This window comes from Cimex lectularius, unplaced genomic scaffold, assembly GCF_000648675.2.
Source record: "Cimex lectularius strain Harlan isolate CLEC.00 unplaced genomic scaffold, Clec_2.1 scaffold248, whole genome shotgun sequence".
In the NCBI taxonomy this organism is placed as follows: domain Eukaryota; kingdom Metazoa; phylum Arthropoda; class Insecta; order Hemiptera; family Cimicidae; genus Cimex; species Cimex lectularius.
The window spans coordinates 546788-570046 of record NW_019392778.1 but is presented as its reverse complement, the minus strand read 5'-3'; the positions used below and the strand labels follow the sequence as shown (position 1 = coordinate 570046).

Sequence of the window (23259 nt, the reverse complement as noted above, 5' to 3'; positions counted from 1 at the left end):
TAAGAAGCATTACTAAGAAGTAAACAGTGTTTCATAGCAGGTCTCACATCATGTTAAAAACCTAAAAGCTTTCAACTATGTAATGGCCACAGCACTTTCTATCCTATGAAGTAAACTTTCTTGGTAACCTAAGCTTTTTTCAAGCTTTACACTCGAAGAAGCATTTAAAAAAGGGACAATGTGGCATTTGTATCGACTTAAACCCTGAATGTTAAAAGCTCGTTAGGCAGGAACCTTTTCCTTTGCACTTACTTTTCTTGTCGACTTGAGGTTAGTGCGGATTTAAAAATTGGAGAAACGTTAGAAAAATAATTAAAATTAAAGTTCTTTCTATTTCAAACTTCAACACCCATGACCGCTAGATTGGCTACCATTGATTCTACTGTAAACGCAAATCTTTTTCGTCAATTCGAGCTTTCTCCGAGCTTGAAATTTATAGAAGCACTGGAGAAAAATGGCCGAAAAAGCTCCCCACCTAGAAAAAAAACTATTATAACATGTTTTGACGTTCAACAACGTGTTTTGTGTTTTTTCTTTTTACAATCGAAGCCGTGGGTCTAGGTGAGCCGAAAAATGTCAGTAACCGCGGTACTCGGATCCACGTCAGTCGTTTTTAATATCGGCCGTGTATCCGCGACATGCCCCGCGGGACGGAAGGGCAGACGTCATCCAGCCGGCGATAGAATAAGGAAGGATTCCCGTCCCTTCCTTTAATCCTGAGTGACGTCCCTCTTTATTTCCATTTCATAACCGTCTCTTGGTGGATGTACACAATCCATTACGGCCCCCACTGTGTCAGAAAGGGCGAGGGGCGGCGGATCCCGCGGTTATTTAAAGCGCTTAAACAGTTTTTCCATTCCCCTCCTCCTCCGACGTCTGTTGAGATTGGTTTCTGATCTGACGTCTCGGAGGGGGGGGGCATCGTCTGAATCCATCTGGTCCTCGTCCAAACACTGGTCGTTAATCTAAATCTAGTTTGGAAAGAAACGGTCACCTGTTGACGCAGCGGTGCGCAACGTTTCGCAGGATCTGATACCGACCCGAGCATCTGGCACGACCAAAATAAAACCGTTTAAGAACTACAATATGACCACCTACCAGTTTCTCATCTCAAATCGATATAATTGTATAAAACTCCACCAACTAATCAGTCTCCTAACATCAATATCAATCACCCCCCACATACTTCATTATCTACAAATCCATCTCCACAAATTGTTTCTTTAAACTCTCCACGTCAGTCTCTTAATTAATGTTTGCCTATCAATCTCCACAAATCACTCTCTCCTTCTTTTTTCCTATACCAATCTCAACGATCAATCCCTCCTATTTATTTGATTGCCCATCAATCACCACCATCAATCTCTCCTAATTAATGTTTACCTATCAATCTCCGCAAATCATTGTCACCTACCTTTTTCCAGTATCGATCTCCACCATCAATCTCTTTATTAATATCTGCTTATCAGTTTCCACAGAACATGTTCGCCTTATTTCTTCATATTAATCTATCCTATTTAGATAGTGTTTGCCTATCAATCTCCACAAATAATTCTCTCTTCTTTCTTTCTCAATCAATCTCCACCACTAACGTCCCACACTTCCTATCAATCACCACAAATGATTCTCTCTTTCTTTTTTGTTTCCTACCAATCTCAACTATCAGTCTCTAATATTTATTTGTTTGCCTATCAATCTCAACCATCAAAATTTCCCACTTAATCGTTGCCTATCAATCACCAAATATAGCTCCCACTATCAATCTCGTAATTAATATCTGCTTATCAGTTTCCACAAAGCACTTTTACAGCATTTCTTCATATTAATTTCTCCTATTTAATTGTTTGCCTATCAATCTCAACCGCCATGCCAAATAACTCTCTCATTTTCCCCTATCAATCTCCACCACCAACCACCTTGGTACTCTCCCGTACTTCTTATCAATCACCACAAATCTCTCTCTCTCTCCCTCCCTCCCTCCCTCTTTTGTTCCCTACCAATCTCAACGATCAGTCTCTACTATTTTTTTGCCCTAACAATCACCACCACCAATCTCCCATACTTCCTATCAATCACCACAAATCATTCTCTCTTTCTGTTTTGTTTCATACCAATCTCAACGATCAATCTCTATTATTTATTTGATTTCCTATCAATCTCAACCATCAATATCTCCCACCACTTAATGGTTGCCTATCAATCACCAAAAATAGGTCCCTCTTTATTTTATCAAATTAACGTCAACCGTCAATTTTTTCTACACAATATTACCATGTCCCAATAATCGGAGGAGGGAAGTTCATTTCAAGTCAATCTCCACCAACAATTTATATTATTTATTTCTTCTTATCAATCTACTTAGTCAATCTGCTTTTTATGCACTTTGAGGAAAAGTTGGTTGTAACATTTTTTGTTAAAAAATAAATAGAAAAAGAGAGAAAAGAGTGAGGTAAAAAGTAAACTTTTAAAGTATGCATGTCTGGAATAAGCGAGGCAGAGGAGAATTAACGGGAGATTATGCCGTGCGTGTGAGTTTGTGTGTGTGTGCTCTTTTCCGCTCTTTGAGCCCCGGAGGGCCCGTGGAACAAGGGGGGCCCTTTGTAGGGCCTCGTGAATGATGAAGGGGCCGTGCGTCCCTGTCCGCGGTCCTTATCCCGTCGTCCCGTCGTCTTCACTTATTCAACGGATTTCTGTCGTCTGGATTCCGTTTGTGTCGAGAGGGTTGAATTTTTCATCTTTTCCAGCCGGTGGAACTCGGATTTGCCAGGGGACTCGGCGACACAGGAAATTCGGCCCCTTTATCGCCCCGGTTATCGCGCTACGCCCACACGAAACGCCCGATGACGAGTCGACAACCGACAAACGCCAGATTTCAATTAGATTATGTAAAAAAAATATTTACAAAGACTTAAACGGATTTTCTCAACCAGGAAACTCAGCTTCTACAAGGAAACTCCCCAAATCGTAAGACAAAGCGCACAGGTTTCCGTTGATACGGCCAATCTTGACTGCTCGTCAGCTCGATAAGGGTAAAAGTTTTCTGGCCAATTTTACCCCCGGAACTCCACAAAATACACCCTGACAAAAAAATACAGGTTCTATTCGTCGTTAGGCAGCACCTCATCATCAACAGGAGACCATTTTGTCTAAAGACTTGACATTTTATATTTAAAAGCTCCCAGTTGAGAAAGAGAAGTTAGATGGGAATGAAACTGCTAAGTAGGACTGATTAACATTGAAATGAAGAAGTATGAAAGATAAAATTAAGGCTGAGGTGGTTGTGAAGAAAAAAAATTAGAGGGGTGACTTGTGGAGATTGATACAAAGAAGTGGGTTATTGCAATGATGGAGTTTTATGAGAACGGGAGAGCGATTTATAGGATTGGAAAAAAAAATAAAGTGAGAATTTTCACCATAAATCTTTCCTACTTCTCTATATCCTTCTCGTCCACCAATCTCTTCTATCTTCACATCGATCACTATCATCAATCTCACTCGTTTATTTTTCCATCCCAATATCCACCAATGATCTTCCCCTTCTTTCTTCACATCAATCTCCACAATCAATCTTTAACATTTCTTCTGATCAATCTCCAAAGTCAATCTGTATGTATTTATTGATATCAATCTCCACAGCCTATCACTACCTCGATAACTAAAAATACATAAATATCAATCTCTTTCTTCATATTAATCTCCTCCATCTTCGATCTCACTCACCTATTCTTCATATTAACCTCCAAAGCCTATTGATATATCAAAACTACATAAATATCAATAGTTATTCAGATATCGTGAGAAAATCACTCAAATCACTCTTTTCCTTCAATCAATCTCCATCTTCAATCTCACTCACCTCGTTCTTCATATCGATCTCCACAGGCTATCCCTACTTCGGTATATAAAAATATGTAAATATCACTCTCTACAAATCACTCTTTTTCTTCATATCAAACTCCATCTTCAATTTCACTCAACTAGTTCTTCATATCAATCTCCACAGGCTATCACTACTTCGGTATATAAAAAAATATAAATATCAATCCCTACAAATCAATCTCTCTATTTCTTCATATCAAAGTCCATCGTCAATCTAACTCACCTACCTCTTCATATTAATCTCCAAAAATCCATGTCCCATAATTAATTTTTATATAAAAATATGCACAAACCACTCCGCCATTCTTTCTTCACATCGATCCCCACTAAAAATCATTACTTTTATTTCTTCCAACATCAATCTCCACAAACCACCCTCGNACTTGTATTTCTTCAAATATTAATCTCGACAAACCACTCTCGTCTAATGCTTTATTCATATCAATCTCCACAAATTCTCCTTCTTTCTTCATATCTATCTCCACTAACAAACACTAATTGTATTTCTTCAAATATCCATCTCCACAACCTCCCCCTCGCCTAATGCTTTATTCATATCAATCTCCACAAAGCCACTACTTTTTCTTATCTCATATCAATATCCACAGTCAATCACTACTTTTATTTCTTCAAGTATCAATACCCACAAATCATTCTCCTTTCTTCAATAAGTGTCCCCATCAATCTCGACGTATTTTTCTTCAAATATCAATCTCCACAAATCACCTATCTCATTCTTTATTCATATCAATCACCACTATCAATGTATGTCTAAATTATTTTTTCAAATCTGTCTCCACAAATGTGTTGCGAGAGGTATCATCACTATTACCTCACTTGCCTTAGCTTAACTCTACTAACCTCATCTTTGCTCCAAGTTCGACACGACGAGCGTTACGCACAAACTAAAGCACATAGAAAGAAATAAAACAAGGCAGAAAAATGGAAGCTTTTATGCTAATTTGTTGATATTCCATCTTTATGCATGGGTTGAATTGTCTTTCTTGTCTTCTACCGTCCAGCAGGAAGGTCTCCACCTCGGCAACCATCGCCGTGGGCTTTTCTCTTCTGGAGGGAAAAAGCATAGAAAAGAAAAAGAAGGATTTGACGACAGTCCTATGGCGGGGGGGTTGATGGAGTTTGCAGAAATCAGAAACTTTTAATTGCCCGGCCCTGAGCGACGATTCCCGCCCCTGGAACCTCGTTTGGGTCCGTCGGGCCATTTCAATTTCAAATGAGCCCCGACGGCACCCGCGCGCGCGCCCCCTCCATTAAATGAAACGTGAAATGAAACTTTTGACAAAAGTTGGCCCCGTTGTGGCGGAAGGGGTGGCAAAACAACCCTCTGCATATGTATGGGGCCTGGAGACACTTTGTACCTTGTAATCTTTTGTCCCAACGCTTTTTTATTTTATTTTATTCTTTTTTTTAAATCCTATTTGTCCTTCTTCCCCCCCCCTTTTATTGAATAAAATTTATTCAAAGCTTTTCAACCCCTTTAAAACAACTTTCTAATGGATCTAAGAAAGAACACCAACCTTGTGTATCATAGTGGACGCATCGAGTGTTACAGCACGGCGGACAGTGCGAGACTGGGCGGACCGCGCGCCCCACCGGAGCACGACGCTGGAGAGGGAAGGCGTTGCGTTTTCCGGCTGGCGTGACTCTCAACACCCCACCCACGTACCCAATAAGCCTAATGGGACTTAGGACAAAGTCCGGGAAAATTTCTACGATAAATTGATCGAGGAAATTAAAACTGAATTTTTTTTATAGGGAAAATAGGATTTCTGGCCTTTCTAGGGTGTTTTATTTTTTTTATAATTAAATTTTCTTTTTTTTACCGTTGTAAAATATAAACGCATGGTGGCAGGAGGAAAATATTTTTTTTCTCTCTCACCCCTTTGTCGTTTTTCTACCCCTGATAGATTTTTCTTCTGAATCTGAATTTTTCCTTTTTTTTCCCTTTCGCCTTAAGGCAGCCTGTTTACAAAAAGCCCCCTCTGGAAAAAGGAGGGGCACCACCGAATTAGAAACGAACCCGTCGGGGATCTATCTGTTTACATTCTTAAATCTTCCATCGTGTTTACCCGATTTCCGGTTTTAAACACGGGGATCCGACGGGGTAAAATAAGAAGCGAGAACGCGCGGACCTTCTCCAGGACTTGTTGCCCTTTTTCTCAACCCCCCCCCCCAACCAACTTCCAACAGGTCGCTGATCGATACGACCTGTTGATTTGTGCAGCAACAGGCCCACCGGTGGGACGACCTTTTACATCAATGACGAGAAAAAAAAAAGAATAAACACGACTGATAAATCAGACCCGCGAAATCAATCGATCAATCATCCGTCAAGTCATTGTTGATCTACGCCGCGAAATGAAAAAGTCCTGCATCGGTTCGTAAATTGGTCAAGATTGGTTTGTAACAATTTTTCATATTAGTCACCGTGTTCGTATCAATCGCTATCATCAATCACTGCGACATTTCATGTCAAATACAAATTTCTAGTCAACCTCGATTCCTTTCTTCCTTCAATTCTCATTACTTTCTTTAAATATCAATCTCTACCATCAATCTCATTCACTTCTTTACACCAATCACAATAATATACACTTTTCTTTTTCCAAATCAAACTCAACCTTAAAACTCACTCACCAACCTCTTCATATCAATCTCTACAATCGCACTCACTCCTTCTTTCGTCGTATCAATCACCACCTTAAATCTCACTCACCTCTTCATATCAATCTCTACAAATCACATTCTTCCTCTTTCTTCATATCAATCACCACCTTAAATCTCACTCACCAACCTCTGCATATCAATCTCTACAAATCACATTCTTCCTCTTTCTTCATATCAATCACCACCTTAAATATCACTCACTAATCTCTTCATATCAATCTTTACAAATCACTTTCTTCAGATTAATCTTCACGTTGAATCTCACCCACCTCTTCATTTCAATCTCTACAAATCATACTCTTCATCTTTCTTCGTATCAATCGCCACTATAAATCTCATTTACCTACCTCTTCTTATCAATCTCTCCTATTTTGATTTTCTGTATTAATCACCGTAAATCAACCACTCTCTCCTTCCTTCTTTCTTATCATTCTCCACCATCACTATTTGTTTTCTCTTCATATCAACCTCTATCATCAGACAATGAAAGTATTTCTTCAAATACCAATCTCCAGTAATCACCCTCTCTCGCCTTCTTTCTTCATTTTAACAATTTCTACAATCAATCACCTATTTTTATTATTTCACATATCAATCTCAACAAATCACTCTCTCACCCGTCTTTATATCAATCTCCTACGTTATTCCCCTACTTGCATATCTTCAAATATCTCTCCAAATATCACCCAATCTCTCCTGCTTTCTGCATATCAATCTAACCCAATCCTTTACATCAATCTCCACAAATCACCCATCTCTCTTTCTTCATATCAATATCTAACACCAATAACAAACTTGCAATTCTTCAAGTAACAATCTCCACTTCTTTGTCTACATCTCTCTTTTTCTCTCGATCTATCTCATACGTACTTCACATACATTTTAATCATCTCTCTCTCTCTCTCTCTCTCTCTCTCTCTCTCTCCCCCCACCCACATCACGTCTAGACTACATTCCGACCCCTGCCCATTCGATCTATCTCGAAAGTCCCGTGTCCATCCATACTTGCAGATAAGAGCACACGCAAGGGGGAAAATTCGTGATAGTCAAAAGAGAGAAATCTGTAAATATAGAAGCGTCCAATTTGTTCCTTTTCCTCTGGACGTAAGCCGGTCTGTTTGTTCCTCCCCGGTTTGTTTGTGTTTGAACGCCTCGAGTTCGGAGCCCATCGTCAACAAACAACAAACAACAACAAATAAGGTTTTTTTTGGGTTGGGTAATTTGTTTAAATTTTCTCAGGCTCAGGCAAATTCTTTATTAAAGTGGACTATTATTTCCATTTTTTTTGTATTAACGTAGTGAGTGTTCAATTAGCAATTAGTAGGTAGTGGATTGGGTTTTTTTTTTTTTGTTGGGGGGGGATGAGGGTGTTATTATCCAAAAGGGTTTAGGTCACGGAAGCCTGTTCCTATCTAGGATCTGACGTGCCTGTGGAACATCACGCGGTCAATTTTTATTATTGCTAATTGTGACGGGGAAGGGACTTCGTTGGACTTGCGCTTATCGGACGGAGGCCTCACTAAGTCCCCTCGAGGCGGCCGTTGAAACTTAAAATAGTCGTGTCGCAACGAGGGTGATGTCACCGTATCGCATGCAAATTACACAATCCTTTTTTTTAGTTTTATTAATTTTGCCCGTTTTGCAAAGACCTTGGCATGTTTAAACCCGGTCCGCCGGGTCGCGCTTCTCCCTGGAGCAGCGACAACCGGTCAAAGTAAAAATAAACAAACAAAACCCTGGGGTTTTGTTTCGAAAGATTTTTTTAGTGGACTTACCTCGAATTTGAGATCGTACATCGCTTCGGCGGCGAGAGGGTTGAGAACGGCTTGGGGTGCTGTGGCGGGTGGCAAAATCAGCGCCAGGGGTCGTTTCATGCTCTCGAAAAATTCCTCCTTTCTCGACAAACTACTCGGTTTTGTGGCGTGAAGAGGGGGTGGGTTAAATTTTTTTTCCGGGGTCGGATTTGTGTTTGCGAATTAGGTTGGCAAAGATTTTCCCCGGCTACTCAACGTGTTCGAATCGCTCTTACCTGTGAACATAAAAAAAGGGGAGAAAATGTTAATAAAACAATTCCTATTTCAGCCATTTCTACAACTAATAGGTCTGAGGGAAAAAAGAAGCTACGAAGGTTTTTATATTGATCAAAATCATGAAGATGTCACGAAGGTTGTCAGATCTGACAATTTTACGAGCAATCCTCGAGGATCTCTCAAAGGTTGTCAGATCTGACAATTTTACAAGCAATCTTCCAGGACTCTCAAAGGTTGTCATATCTGTCAGTTTAAAAACTTTAGGAAGTTTGTCCTATCTGGCTTTTCAAGCCACAGAAATTGTCATGAAATTTGTCAGATATGACAGTTCGAAGTTGTCATGAAAGTTGTCAGATATGACAGTTCGAAGTTGTCATGGAGGCTGTCCGATATGACAATTTTACGAGCAATCTTCGAGGACCTCACAAAGGTTGTTAGAGGTGACAAACTAAAAACCCTTATGAAGATGTCATGAAGTTAGTCAAATATGACAGTTTGAAGTTGTCATGAAGGTTGTCAGATATGACAGTTTGAAGTTGCCATGAAGGTTGTCGGATATGACAGTAGGAAATTGTTATGAAAGTTGTCAGATATGACAGTTCGAAGTTGTCAGGTATGACAGTTCGAAGTTTCATGGAGGCTGTCAGATATGACAATTTTACAAGCAATCTTCCAGGACTCTCAAAGGTTGTCAGATCTGTCAGTTTAAAAACTTTAGGAACGTTGTCCTCTCTGGCTTTTCAAGCCACTGAAATTGTCATGAAGGTTGTCAGGTATGACAGTTCGAAATTGTCATGAAAGTTGTCAGATATGACAATTTTACGAGCAATCTTCGAGGACCTCACAAAGGTTGTTAGAGGTGACAAACTAAAAACCCTTATGAAGATCTCATGAAGTTAGTCAAATATGACAGTTTGAAGTTGTCATGAAGGTTGTCAGATATGACAGTTTGAAGTTGTCATGAAGGTTGTCAGATATGACAGTTTGAAGTTGTCATGAAGGTTGTCGGATATGACAGTTCGAAATTGTCATGAAAGTTGTCAGATATGACAGTTCAAAGTTGTCAGGTATGACAGTTCGAAGTTGTCATGGAGGCTGTCGGATCTGACAATGTCAAATAAAATCGTCAGAAACTCTCAGGAAGATTGTTAACAGGAGCCTTTTAGGGCTTTGTCAGATCTGACATTTTTACAAAAAAAAAAAAAAAAAACTACAGTAGGAAGATTGTCAGATATAATGCTTTATAAAAAACGAGCCTTCATAAAACGTTTGACAATAGCCACTACGTTGAACGTTGGGTCATTTTTGCCCACACGGCGAATAGGATGTGTGATGTCAGTTTGAAAAAAAGATGAGATGAAAGAAGGAAAAGGAGTCCAGCCTTGAAAAGGTGAAAATGCCTGAATGTAAATATTTGCAGCCGGGAGGAGTTGTGAAGGATGGCCGTGATAGTGCGATCCCAATCTCGAGGTAGTCGTTAATTCTTCGGCTTTTTGTTTTCAAAATGAGTACGCAGTGGGTAGGAGGAGAGGAGAGAAAAAGTTGATTGCGCTCCTCCGAATTTGGCGAAACGTGAATTATGCAACTGAAATCGGATAAAAATCGACGGCTGTCTGAGGAATGATTACAAGGTCGAACACCTCGGGGCTGATGTCATCCCGCGATGGTCTCCTCGACCTTCGCCTCGAAAACGAGCGAAGCCGCGCGGGTCCACGACGAGACGGTTTCCGGGCCTTGACTTTTACCCGTTGCCTCACGACGTGAGACCCTGAGCGAGAGAGGGACAGGAGCGCGCACCGCCGCCCCACCATGATGTCCGAAATGTTCGCGGGTCGACGGACTCTGTGACCGACGGAAACCGGTCTTCGGACGGGCAGGAGGAGAAGCGAGGACGGGCGGACCCAGCACAATTAACAATTATCGCTCTTGAGATCTTCCGATCTGACAGGTTGGAGTGCAGGAAGCGCCTTCTTCTCAGACGCATGAGTTCAACAAAGTACTACTTATACGTCAGGTTTGACGTTCAACAGTAGATGGTGATTGAGTGAAAGAAAATAAACAAGATCTGGCGACCACCCAGACAACGTAACAATGAAAAATCACAGCAAGGATTGAATCTTACAACAATGACAAGAAATTGTAGGTTGTCGCATATGCTAACAAAGACCTTTTCTTATTTGTTGTTCATCGAATCTGACAATAAGCCCCAAGAATTCATTTGTGGGTCATTAAATCAAACAAAAACCTTTTTCTACATTGTTAGAATTAGATCTCAGCAAATCCAAAAAATCTCTTAGTGGTCGTCAAATTTATTAATGTACTGGGTCGTCAAATTTACCAATAAAGCCCATAAATCTATTTGTTGGTTTTTCAAATGCGACACACGCAAAAAACTTATGGGTCTGAAATCTGACTAAAAACTCCCACGAATATCTTTGTGGGGTCTTCAAATCTGATGACAAATCACATGAATTAAGTCCAAGAACAATTTTGTGGGGACACAGATAAACTAAACCCATGAATACCTTTGTTGGTATCAAATCTAACGACAAAAGGCCATCAATAACTTTGTGGGTTTCCAAATTTGAAAGCAAAGCCCACGAATACCATTGAGGGGTCTTCAAATCTAAAATAAGTCCAAGAACAACTTTGTGGGGACACAGATAAACTAAATCCATGAATACCTTTGTTGGTATCAAATCTAACGACAAAAGGCCATCAATAACTTTGTGGGTTTCCAAATCTGAAAGCAAAGCCCATGAATTCCTTTGTGGAGTCCCCAAATCAGACCACAAAGCTCATAAGTACATTTATGGGTCTTCAAATTTGACAATTAAGTCTAAGAACAACTTTGTGGGGAACAGATAAACAAAACCCACGAATACCTTTGTTGGTATCAGATTTAAAGACAAAAGGCCATGAATAATTTTCTGGGTTCTCCAAATCTGATAACAAAGCCCCTGAATTCCTTTGTGGAGTCCCCAATTCAGACCACAAAGCCCATAAGTACATTATGAGTCTTCAAATTTGACAAGTCTAAGAACAACTTTGTGGGGCACAGATAAACAAAACCCACGAATACCTTTGTTGGCATCAGATCTAACGACAAAGGCCATGAATAACTTGCAGGGTCTCCAAATCTGAAAACAAAGCCCATAAATTCCTTTGTGGAGTCCCCAAATCAGACCACAAAACCCATAAGTACATTTATGGGTCTTCAAATATGACAAGTGCAAAAACAACCTTGTGGGGACACAGATAAACAAACCCCACGAATACCTTTGTTGGTATCAGATCTGACGACAAAAGGCCATGAATAATTTTCTGGGTTCTCCAAATCTGATAACAAACCCTATGAATAACATTTGTAGGATGTCTGATCTGAAAACAAATTCCATGAATTCCCCTGTGGGTTGAATGCTAAACACGAACGGTGTCGTGTTTTTATAAATGACGATAAACATTGCAAAAAATTACGTTTAAAAGGACAGCGTTATATCATTTCAGAGAGATCCATCTTCAGTCCGACTGGATCAATTCGATTACAATTCAAAGGCAAGGGCGGAAGTAGTTAAGTACAAGCTCCGCCTAAGAAAACCGCGTCTCCATGTAGGAATTTAATTTTAATGCTCAAGCCTGGATGATGATTCTGAAAAGGGGGTTGGGGGGTTGGGGGTTGAGGTTAATCCGCCCCTTAATCCTCTACCGCTCTCGCTCCCGTGGGAGGAAGAGGGAAAAATAAATGTTTGGCCGGATGAAATAACTGGATTGCTCGAGTTACATCGTCGTGATTATCTCTCGGACAGATACTTTCAACAGCAAATACACCGGGGCGCTCGCAAGCCGATTGGTTATCGACCCGGGTGGGAAAATCTACGGAACGTTTTATCGTCCCAGGCGGTTTTGCACCTAGCCCCCGCGAGGGGGGTCAACGTCCGGTTGCCTCTTTTTGCTTTCTCGTCTTACAGCTCTCCTGTTCCCTCTTCCTCCTCCATTCCGTCATCTCGGACCTTGGCATCCATTCGCCCCTCCTCCTCTTCCTCGGCCGGCTTCTTCTCGAGCGAAGTCGCCCTGAACCGACGACTTTCCGTCGTCCTCGGGGTCTCGGCCGAGGCACGTTTCATCTTCGCACCGAAGGGCGGGCTGAGGTCGCGTGGATTATTATGCGTAGGAGGACACCCACCGGGACTGCATGTGACCGGAAACGGTCTCTCTTAGAAATGATACGCTCCGAATAGTCGATAAATAAATCGGAAAAGAAAGGAAATGGAAATTCCTAACGTGTTCCCATCTCCTGGGAATGACAACACTGTAAATTCTACTTCAATCACAAAAGTATGACGGGAACTGTTGACGACCTTCTGCTGAAGATAAGACCAAAAGAAATATGACCAGAATGATGGATGACCAACCTTCCCTTGCTACAACCTTTATGGACTTTCGAACTGACCCTGAGACTTATTGGGATTTTTTAAAGTCAAATAATTTGTCAATCGGCTGTCGCGATCTCCGACGGGAAGCACTTTCCTATTAAATACGTGAAATGGTTGAACGTCTAAGTTAACTGTTAAACCTCAAAAAATTTCAAAATAGCAGTCACGAGCTTATAAGTTGAAGTACCAGATCTGAGGAGCTTTCAAATTTACCGCCAGATATGATGAACATTCAAGCTCAACGTCAGACGTGACGAGCTTTCAAACTGACCGTCAGACGTGACGAGCTTTTAAACTGACCGTCAGACCTGACGAGATTTCAAACTGACCGTCAGACCTGACGAGCTTTCAAACTGGCCGTCAGATCTGATGAGCTTTCAAACCGGTCGTCAGACCTGACGTGCTTTCAAACTGACCGTCAGACGTGACGAGCTTTCAAACCGACTTCAGAACTGACTGAGATTTGACGAGGTTACATGTGGACTGCCAACAGTTTTTATTTAGTTTCAAATTGTCTCTCTGATGTCATAATTACAACAGTTCGTGCGTATTTTGTGGTCTGCATGTAGTTACTTATATTGCAATTAGGATGATATGATAGTGTATGGTAAATAAAACTTTGAGGCTGTTTTTTTAAGCGGGCACCTGGACGCGTTCAGAATCGAAGGACGATTGAGGCCACCGACTCGGCGGGTTTGCCGTTTCCTCTGGCATTTTTACGACTCCGTCCCGTTTCCGAAATTCTCCTCCTTTTGTTTTCAAGTCAATGTACGGCTTGAAAGAGAAACAAATTTGGCAACGCCGGCGGATCTCAGAAGGCAAGGACAATTTTGTGGTATCAATGGATCATGGGATCACAATCATGCTCGTCCTTCTCTTCTCAACCCTTCCCCGCCACTCCGGGCTTTCTTCGAGCCAGTCAGACAACCCGAAATTCTTCAAAACTCTCGACAGTTAATAAACCCCCCCCCATTGTTCTTGTATCGGAGCATGTGAAACCCGACTACTCTCCGGCTCTTTGTCCCTCGTCGTGCGTGCGTGTGTCGATGGGTGGAGGCGCGAGCACATAAAATCTATCGATTTATGCTCGGCGCATTCTGAAAATCACGACTTTGAAATACGACGATTCCTATTTCGAGTCTGCAGCTTCTCGGAAATCCCATTGTGTCAAAACGTGCATATTGTTCGGCTTACGTTTTAAGTCTCGACATCATCACAGATGACAATCAACATGTCCGTCGGAATCTTACCAACAGAAGGACGTACATAATATAAATTGCAGCGATATTCATATGGTTGAGTTCCACCGAGAGAAGGTTCGCTATCACTATTTCAACAGTAGGATCCGCACTATCGCAAGCTTACCAAAATCAGCTCAGCAAATGTGTGGGTAAATACCAATGTTCATCAAGTCAGAGACAGTCAACTTGTAAACTCATCAGCTCTGACAAGCTTACATGCTGATTATCAGTTCTGATAAAAAGTAAGTTGACCGTCAGTTCTGATGGTCCTTCGAATTGACAATCAGTCTGAAAGGCCTTTCGAATTGAACATCAGGTGTGAAGGTCTTTCGAACTGACCATCAGATTTTATAAACTTGTAAGAATTTACGTCAGACCCGAAAAAACTTACGATTTGAACCGTCAGATCTGAAAGATCTTTGGAATTGACCGTCAGACCTAAGAAGAATTGACGGACAAACCTGATGGTCATTCCAAATGGTTGTCAAAAAATCTGATGAAACTTCAAGTCGACTTCAGCTCTGACGGTCTTTCAAATTGAGAGTCAACCCTGATGCTCTTTCGAATTGACCGTCAGACCTGATGAGCATATGAATTGACAGTCAGAAAAGGCCCCGTGGTCGTTCCAAATGGTTGTCACATCTGATGAAACCTCAAGTTGACTGTCAGACCTGACCTGCTGACCTTTCAAATTGACAGTCAGAAAAGACCTGATGGTCGTTCCAAATGGTTGTCAAATCTGATGAAACCTCAAGTTGACTGTCAGACTGACCTGATGGCCTTTCAAATTGACCGTCAGACCTTGATGCACTTTCGAATTAACGGTCAGAAAAGACCTGATGGTCGTTCCAAATGGTTGTCCAATCTGACAAAACTTCATGTCGACTGTCAGACCTGACCTGATAGCGATGCAAATTGGCAGTCAGACCTGATCCTCTTTCGAATTGACGTCAGACCTGATGAGCAATCAATTGACAATCAGAAAAGACCTGATGGTCATTCCAAATGGTTGTCCAATCGGACAAAACTTCATGTCGACTGTCAGACCTGACCTGATAGCGATTCGAATTGGCAGTCAGACCTGATGCTCTTTCGAATTGACCGTCAGACCTGATGAGCATATGAATTGACGGTCAGAAAAGACCTGACCTGATGACCTTTCAAATTGACCGTCAGACCTTGATGCACTTTCAAATTGACGGTCAGAAAAGACCTGATGGTCGTTCCAAATGGTTGTCCAATCTGGCAAAACTTCATGTCGACTGTCAGACCTGACCTGATAGCTTTCAAATTGGCAGTCAGACCTGATGCTCTTTCGAACTAACCGTCAGACCTGATGAGCATATGAACGGACGGTCAGAAAAGACCTGATGGTCGTCCCAAATGGTTGTCACATCTGATGAAACCTCAAGGTGACTGTCAGATCTGACCTGATGGTCTTTCAAATTGACGGTCGGAAAAGACCTGATGGTCGTTCCAAATGGTTGTCAAATCTGACAAAACTTCATGTCGACTGTCAGACCTGACCTGATAGCGATTCAAATTGGCAGTCAGACCTGATGCTTTCGAATTGACCGTCAGACCTGATGAGCATATGAATTGACAGTCAGAAAAGACCTGATGGTCGTTCCAAATGGTTGTCACATCTGATGAAACCTCAAGGTGACGTCAAACGTGAAACTACACTCAAATCTGACTGACCTGATGGTCTTTCAAATTGAGTCAGGCCAGGTTTTTCAAAATGACCGTCAAACCTAGTGGTCATTTAAATCGACTTTCAACCTGGCTGTCAGGTCAGATGGGCTTACAAGATGTCATATTATACCTGACGAACTTTCGAATATGGGATTTCAAATGTGGGGGGATATGAACTGACAATGAGATCCGATGAGTTTAAAAGTTGCCTTTCAGAACGTGATGTACTTTCAAATTGGCCGTAACCTGACTGACAGTAAACCCGACTGTCAATTCGAAATTCCATCAGGCCAGTCAGATTTGAGTGTAGTTTCACGTTTGACAGACGACACGAGTTCAACTGTCATTGAGTCTGTAGATGGGTTCCCCTCAAACTTCATTTTCTTTCCAATGAATTTTTGACTCGGTAGCTCATGGAAGGAAGAAAACTCAACAACAACAGAAACGTAGAGTCGGTTGACGAGTCGTTGACCGTCGGCTCGGCTGGCGGAAGCAGGACTTGACCGAAGAAATAAGCACAAAAATCATAATGGAAAAATAAGAAGACGGCGTTTCTATTAGTCAGCGATGACGACCGATTCAAGGCCTCGACGATATTTTTCTTAACGCTTTACCCACCGCCGATATTACTTCGGCCTCTTGTGCTCAAAAAACACGCAGTCTCATTTGACATGATGTAACGCGCCTCGCATCTATGTCACGTTGAGACTTAAGTATGTACACTATGCGCAAATTAAGAAAAGAAAAAGAAAAGAAACTTTCACTCTGTTTGCCTTTCGTCAGGGGAACATTGGCAAATCCAATGTTGATCAACTTAATGAAATAATATTCGGATAAAATTCCTCACCTTAGTAATCAATCTTTATATAGGTTACGCATATCTGTAAGGTCACTTTGTAAAAACGTCAGGTCTGACAGTCGGCTTCAAGAGTCCATCAAGTCTCAAAATCTAGTTTTAAGCTCATCAATAAGTTCTTTGGGTCTTACGTTCAACAATTCATCATGTCTGACGTCCTTGACGTTTTGATGGCCATTTTGACAAATTATCAGGCCTGACAGTATATTCGAAAGTATGTCAGATCAACAAGTCAACTTGTAACCTCGTCAGGTCTGACGTCCATTTGAGAGATTAGAACTGGTCCATTGAGGCCAGTTGTGATGGTCTTTTTGAAAAATCGTCAAGCCTGATGGTATAAATGTGTGGTGTTTCACGATCTCCGAATAATCACCTGACGGTATATTCGAAACAATGTCAGACCAACAAATCAACTTGTAAACTCATCACGTCAGACGTCCAATTGGTTTTCAGTTTTGATGGCCTTGTTGAAAAATCATCAGGCCTGACGGTATATTCGAAAGTACGTCAGGCTAACAAGTCAACTTGTAACCTCATCCGGTCTGACATCCAACCTCATCAGGACTGACCTCCATTTGAGGGGTCTTCAGTTTTGATGGCCATTTTGAAAAATCATCAGGTCTGACGGTATATTCGAAACAATGTCAGGCCAACAAATCAACTTGTAAACTCATCACGTCAGACGTCCATTTGGTCTTCAGTTTTGATGGCCTTGTTGAAAAATCATCAGGCCTGACGGTATATTCGAACGTAGCCAGGCTAACAAGTCAACTTGTAACCTGATGTGGGTCTGACCTCCATTTGAGGGATCTTCAGTTTTGATTACCATTTTGAAAAATCATCAGGTCTGACGGTATATTCGAAAGTATATCACGCCAACAAATCAACATGTAACCTCATCAGGTTTGACCTCCACTTAAAAGATTTTCAGCTTTGCTTGCCATTTTGAAAAATCATCCGGCCTGACGATATATTCGAAAGTACGTCAGGCCAACAAGTCAACTTGTAACCTCATCAGGTCTAACCTTTAATTGACAAGTTCATAAGGCTTGAAGACAGGTTCGACTTCCAACTTATGAGTTATCGGACTCACGGTCAACTTGTGTAAGCTGGTAAGGTATGACGGTGAATTTGTTAGTCCCATGACCACTTGATAAGCCAACCAATAAAATAAACTGTTAAATTTCAATGCCAAATCATATCTGTCATCCATTTCCGATCGTTTAACCCAGTACCTATGAATAATCCCTTTTTTTTGGAGGGTGGGGGGGTGGCAGCTGTGAGATTAGTTAGGACTCGTGCCGAACGTCACAGCCGGTCCACGTTCAGCGGCCGTGTTTATTAAAATGGTTAAAATTAGAGAGGAAGGCGTTCATGACAAAAGTGTCCATTTTCGCTTCGCTAGGACCGTTTGAGGGGAAGCCAAACCGACTAATTATAAATCTGTCAACGATGGAGAGTTGGCAGTGGGTCCGCGGGGTCGAATCAGTGGAATTTTACAAATTGCCAATTTAATTCCGTCGGGCGTGTCCGATGGAAGAGAATGATTAGAGAATGGAAAACGGGCAGGGAATGGATATTGTGGAGGGTTGGTTGTACAGTATTGTCCTTTGGCGGTTCTTCTTTTAACAAGCCCTCCCCGCCCCCAAACTCAAAAGAACAAAAGGATACCAAAAAAAAAGAAATAATTAACCTCCTTGAAATGATTTCAAGATGGACAGATAAGACGTCCGGTTTTGAGCCACAGGAGAAACGACGCTCGAAACGCGCGCAAGGCGAAAGATAGGAATCTTGCCTCCGGACGGGGAAACGAGCGAGGACAGACGGACCCAGAGAGCGTGAATGACGAAAAGAAATCAGCCCCACGGGGAAAAAGGTTATTAAATGCCCTAAAATATAAACTATAAATTCAAGATACGGCTGAAAACTCCCCATATGACAGATGTAAAGGACAGATAAGCGACCTCAAATAGATAATGTAAAGGTCAGGGGAAAACCCACAAATACAAACTGTAAAATCAGGAAAGGCCAGAATAAAACAAACAAATAACAGCTGTAAAGGATGTGGAAACCCACAAATATAATTTGTGGAAAAACCCACAATGGCAAGTTGTAAATTTGCGTATCCCCTCAAATAGATGTTGTAAAGTAGTGAGAAAATAAAAAATAAATTCTAGTTGTAAAGAGAAAAAAGCCCACAAATAATAGCTGTACAGTCGAAGGTAAAACCCGACAAATACAAGTTGTAAACCCTTAAAAAAAAAAAAAAAAAAAAAAAAAAAAAAATTGGGGGATTTGCTGTAAAGTCAGGAAGCTGCATATTCGTTGTCACGAAAAAAAGCCCACAAATAATAGCTGAAAGGCAGGAGAAAATCCCCTCAAATGCAAATTGTAAAGTCAAGAAAATTCACCCCCCCCCACAAATACGAGCTGTAAATGCCAGGAAAAAAGCATTTCTGACGATTTAACTGTAAATTGTAAAACCATAGAAAAGCTTTGAAAAACAAGCTGCAAAGGCCATTAAAAAATCCCAAAATAATAGCTGTAAAGGTCCGGGGGGACGCAAATACTAACTGTAAAGCCAAGGGGAAAAACACAAATAAGAGCTATAAAGGCCAGAAAAAAAAGCCACAAATACCAGACGTAAAGGATACTAGAAAACGCCCACAAATGCTGGTTGCAAATAGGCGAAACCGCTCAAATAAAATTTCTAAAGCAAAATTTAAAAAAAAAAAAACCGCACTAGCTGTAAAGACCAGGAAAAGCCCACAAATACAAGCTGTAAAAGCCAGAAAAAACACAACATGGTGTAAAGGTGGGGGGGGGAGTTCCTACACACCTCAAAACAAAATGCTAACAGCCACTAAAAAAACATTAATTGGAGTGTAAACGTCAGGGAGAGAAAAAAAGCCATAAAAACCATGAAAACCCCTCAAATAATAGCTTTAAAGGGCAAAAAAGCCACAGGCACAAGATTTTATACCAGTGAGGGAAACCACAAATACAATCTGTAAAGGTCAGAAACACAAGCAGAAAGAAGCACAATAAGATAAAGCTTAAGATTCAAAAACTAAGATAATACCGAAGAAAACACAAGCTTTAAAGCAAAGTAAATGTTCAAAAACTGACGGAACCATACAGCTCAAGCTGGAAAGTTGTAACTGAACATACATTAAAATATAATTAAAATATAAGCAATGAAGCCAAGATCAATCTGGACACTAATCACAAAAGTCTGAATTAAAAGAGAGGCACATAGAAAGCAAGAAAAGCAGAACAAAGTAATAAAAGGGAAAAAACGAAAAATCAAATTGTCTAGCTGTTAAAGTAGCAGTTGAAAGTCAAGTGGATAAGGTGTCTTTTGCCAATTTTGTTTACTTTTAGCGTTAGGGATAAGATAAATAAGGCGAAACCATAACGTGGTAGAATTGGCAAAAACAAACAGGTATATCTGCAAACATTCGGTAGAGAGAGAAAAAAATAAAGAAAAACAGACAGCTTATTTTGACAATGGCGCGCCCAGTCTCGCGTGAATTTCAAAAGTCAACGGCCTTTATCCTCCTCCGGGTCAAAAAGGCCGAGGAAAAAACCAAAGATAAATTTTGCCAATTTGTATTTTGTTATCTATACCAAAAAGAGCTAGACTATGCGGCCCAAGGGGGGTTGTTAATTTTAAAAGGACCCGTTAACACTATGACGCCTACTTCTACCTGGGACCCTGGGGTTAAATAACATGGATTGCCTTTGGCCAGTACCGTTTTAATTCCAGTCCGGAAAGAGCGACGCCGTCCGGACCCCCACCGTCTCTCGGACCTTGAACGTGGTCCTTTGTCGGATGAATATGCCCCCAGGAAGTTTACATTTATTTACATTTTTTTCAATTAACGTTTTGACACCTGCGGGTGCCCTGTTGCTTGCGGAACTCGATAACAATAAGAGACAATGGTGAATTTTTTTTTTTACTCTGAATATGACGTGAACAAGTACCAAATGGAATACGCCCCGTCTGGCTTCGTTCTTATCAGGCAGGATTCAGATGAGATGGGCTGATATTGATCAAGATTTCTCAGAAACTTCATGGACAAAATATCAAACATGAAGAGGAAATAGAAGGGGGACTGAAAATATATCGTCCTACGAGAAGACCTTTTCGTATAAACAGTGGATTTCTAAGAAATTACATGAAATCCTAAGACTTTCGAAAATATTACTATATTTTCTTACTAAAGAAAATATTATTACTTTATATTTTTATTGTTTATATTTTATTACTAAACAAAATATTACTATATTTTCTTATAAACAACTCAAGCAAAGGCGAGATATTCCATGAGAAAAAACAGTTCTGCTTAGACTTTTTCATATAAACAGCGGATTTCTAAGAAATTCAAAAGAATCCCGGGACTTTCAGGTCATCAACCTATCCCAGAATGAAATAAGAAATTTTTTTCCTATATTTTCTTTTAAACTTCAAGAAAAAGTCGAGATATTCCAACAAAAAAGAGCCCGAAAAAACACTTCAACTTAAGACTTTTTCATATAAACAGTGTATTTCTAAGAAATTCCAGGAAATCCTGGGACTTTCAGGTCATGAACCTATCCCAGAATGAAAGAAGAATTTTTTTCCTCTATTTACTTTTGATTTCGGAGAGAAAAGTCGAGGTATTATTCCATGAGAAAAAGCCTGAAAAAAGTTATGCTACTGTTTCATATAAACAGCAGATTTCTAAGAAATTACAGGAAATTATTCAATTTTCAGGCGGTGAAACAATGCCAAAACGCAAGAAGAAATATTTTCCTATCTTTGTTTTATAAACTTTTGGAGAGAGACGAAATATTTCAAGAGAAGAAGGTTGAGAAAACAGTCCTGCCAGATTTTTTCTATATAAATAATGGATTTCTGGCAAATTCCAGGTAATTCTGAAACTTTTAGGTCATCAAACTATCCCAGAATGAAATAAGAACTTTTTTCTTGCATTTTCTTATTAACTTCAAGAGCAAAATCGAAATATGCAAAGAAAAAAGACCTGAAAAAAACAGTTCTGGTTAAACTTATTCATATAAACAGAGAATTTTTAAGAAATTCCAGGAAATCCCGGGACTTACAGGTCATCAACCTATCCCAGAGCGAAAGAACATTTTATTGCTAGATTTTCTTATAAACATCTCGAGCAAAGTCGAGATGTTACAAGATAAAAATCCTGAACAAAGTTTTGCTTAGACTTTTTCATATAAAAAGCAGATTTATAAGAAATTCCAGGAAATCCTTGGACTTTCAGGTCCCTGATCAATTCCAAAATGAAAAAAGAAGTTTGTTGCTGTATTTTCTTACAAACAACTCGAGCAATCGCAAGATATTCCAAGAGAAAAAGCCTGTAAAAACAGTTCTGCTTAGACTTTTTCATATAATCTACTGATATTTCTAAGAGATCAGGAAATCTTTGGGCTTTCAGGTACTGAAACAATCCCACATGAAATAAGATGGTTTTTTGTCTACATTTTCTTATAAACTTCTCAGCCAAAGTGGAAATATTACAAGAGACAAGCCTGAACAAATATCGTACTTTTTGGACTTTTCCATTAGGCAGAGGATTTCTAACAAAATCTAAGAGATCCTGGGACTTTCAAATTGGTACACACCAGAGTCAAAGAAGAGTTTTTCCTCGTGTTTGCTCATCCACTTCAAGGCTAAAATCATGAGGTAATCCTACAAAAAAATCCTGTATTAATTTCCAGGATGTTCCATGACGATAACGTATTTTATTATCGACAACTGTCAGTTCATGCCGTTGGTTTTATTGTTCTCTAAATATAACAATCTGTAATAAAAAAAAAATCGATAAAACCGGTTGAATGGGTCTGATAGAAGCAAAATCCGACGGAACATGGGAGAATTAGTTTAGCAAGAGTTATTAATTTTATGAAATATTATTTGGGTTTGTTTGGAGGGATGGCGGGTCTGTTTATGGAAGCATGGCTTCATGGACGCTTGGGAGTGTGGATGGAGTGAACAAAGCGAAACGGAACGACGCCACGCCGTTGTGAAAAGAAGATCCCCTCCACCTAAGTCAAAATCGTACTTACGTCGTATCCCGTTCCTCCGGGTCTCAATGTCCTTTGGTCTTTTGTATTTTGAACTTCTCGCCTGTACAACCAACGGCGCACATAAGGTAAAAATGTCGACTGAGCCGTATCGTCGTGGGTCCTCCACCCTTCCCGGGCGGCCTTCTTCCCCACCTTCCAGGCCCGGTGGCCACGGCGTTGCCGGTTCTACCGAAGGCCCTCCGACGGCACCCTCCGGTCACGAAGCATCCCCCTTTTTTTTGCCGAGGCACCCCAACGTTTCTAAGCCGGTCGAAGTTCGGAAATAGCTCACTGGGGCAGACATCTGGGGGTCGGACTTAAGGGACTTGACGGACTTGGCAGGAACATACCGC

At 40.7% G+C, this 23259-nt stretch overlaps 1 protein-coding gene across 4 annotated transcripts in view; it reads right to left on the bottom strand.

Annotated features, from left to right (window-relative positions):
* The window catches only part of LOC106670745 (polypyrimidine tract-binding protein 1), a 79062-nt gene extending 56021 nt beyond the window's left edge, over window positions 1-23041 (bottom strand). The window contains exons 1-2 of one of the 4 annotated variants that reach the window (XM_024227711.1): window positions 22907-23041; window positions 8343-8596 (exon numbers count right to left, since the gene is read on the bottom strand). In XM_024227711.1, coding sequence (XP_024083479.1) covers window positions 8343-8441 — 99 coding nt within the window. In that variant the 5' untranslated portion in view covers window positions 8442-8596; window positions 22907-23041. The remainder of the gene's footprint in view (window positions 1-8342; window positions 8597-22906) is intronic. The other 3 variants (XM_024227712.1, XM_024227713.1, XM_024227714.1) reach the window with 3 other exon arrangements.
* Between the last annotated feature and the right edge of the window lie 218 nt (window positions 23042-23259).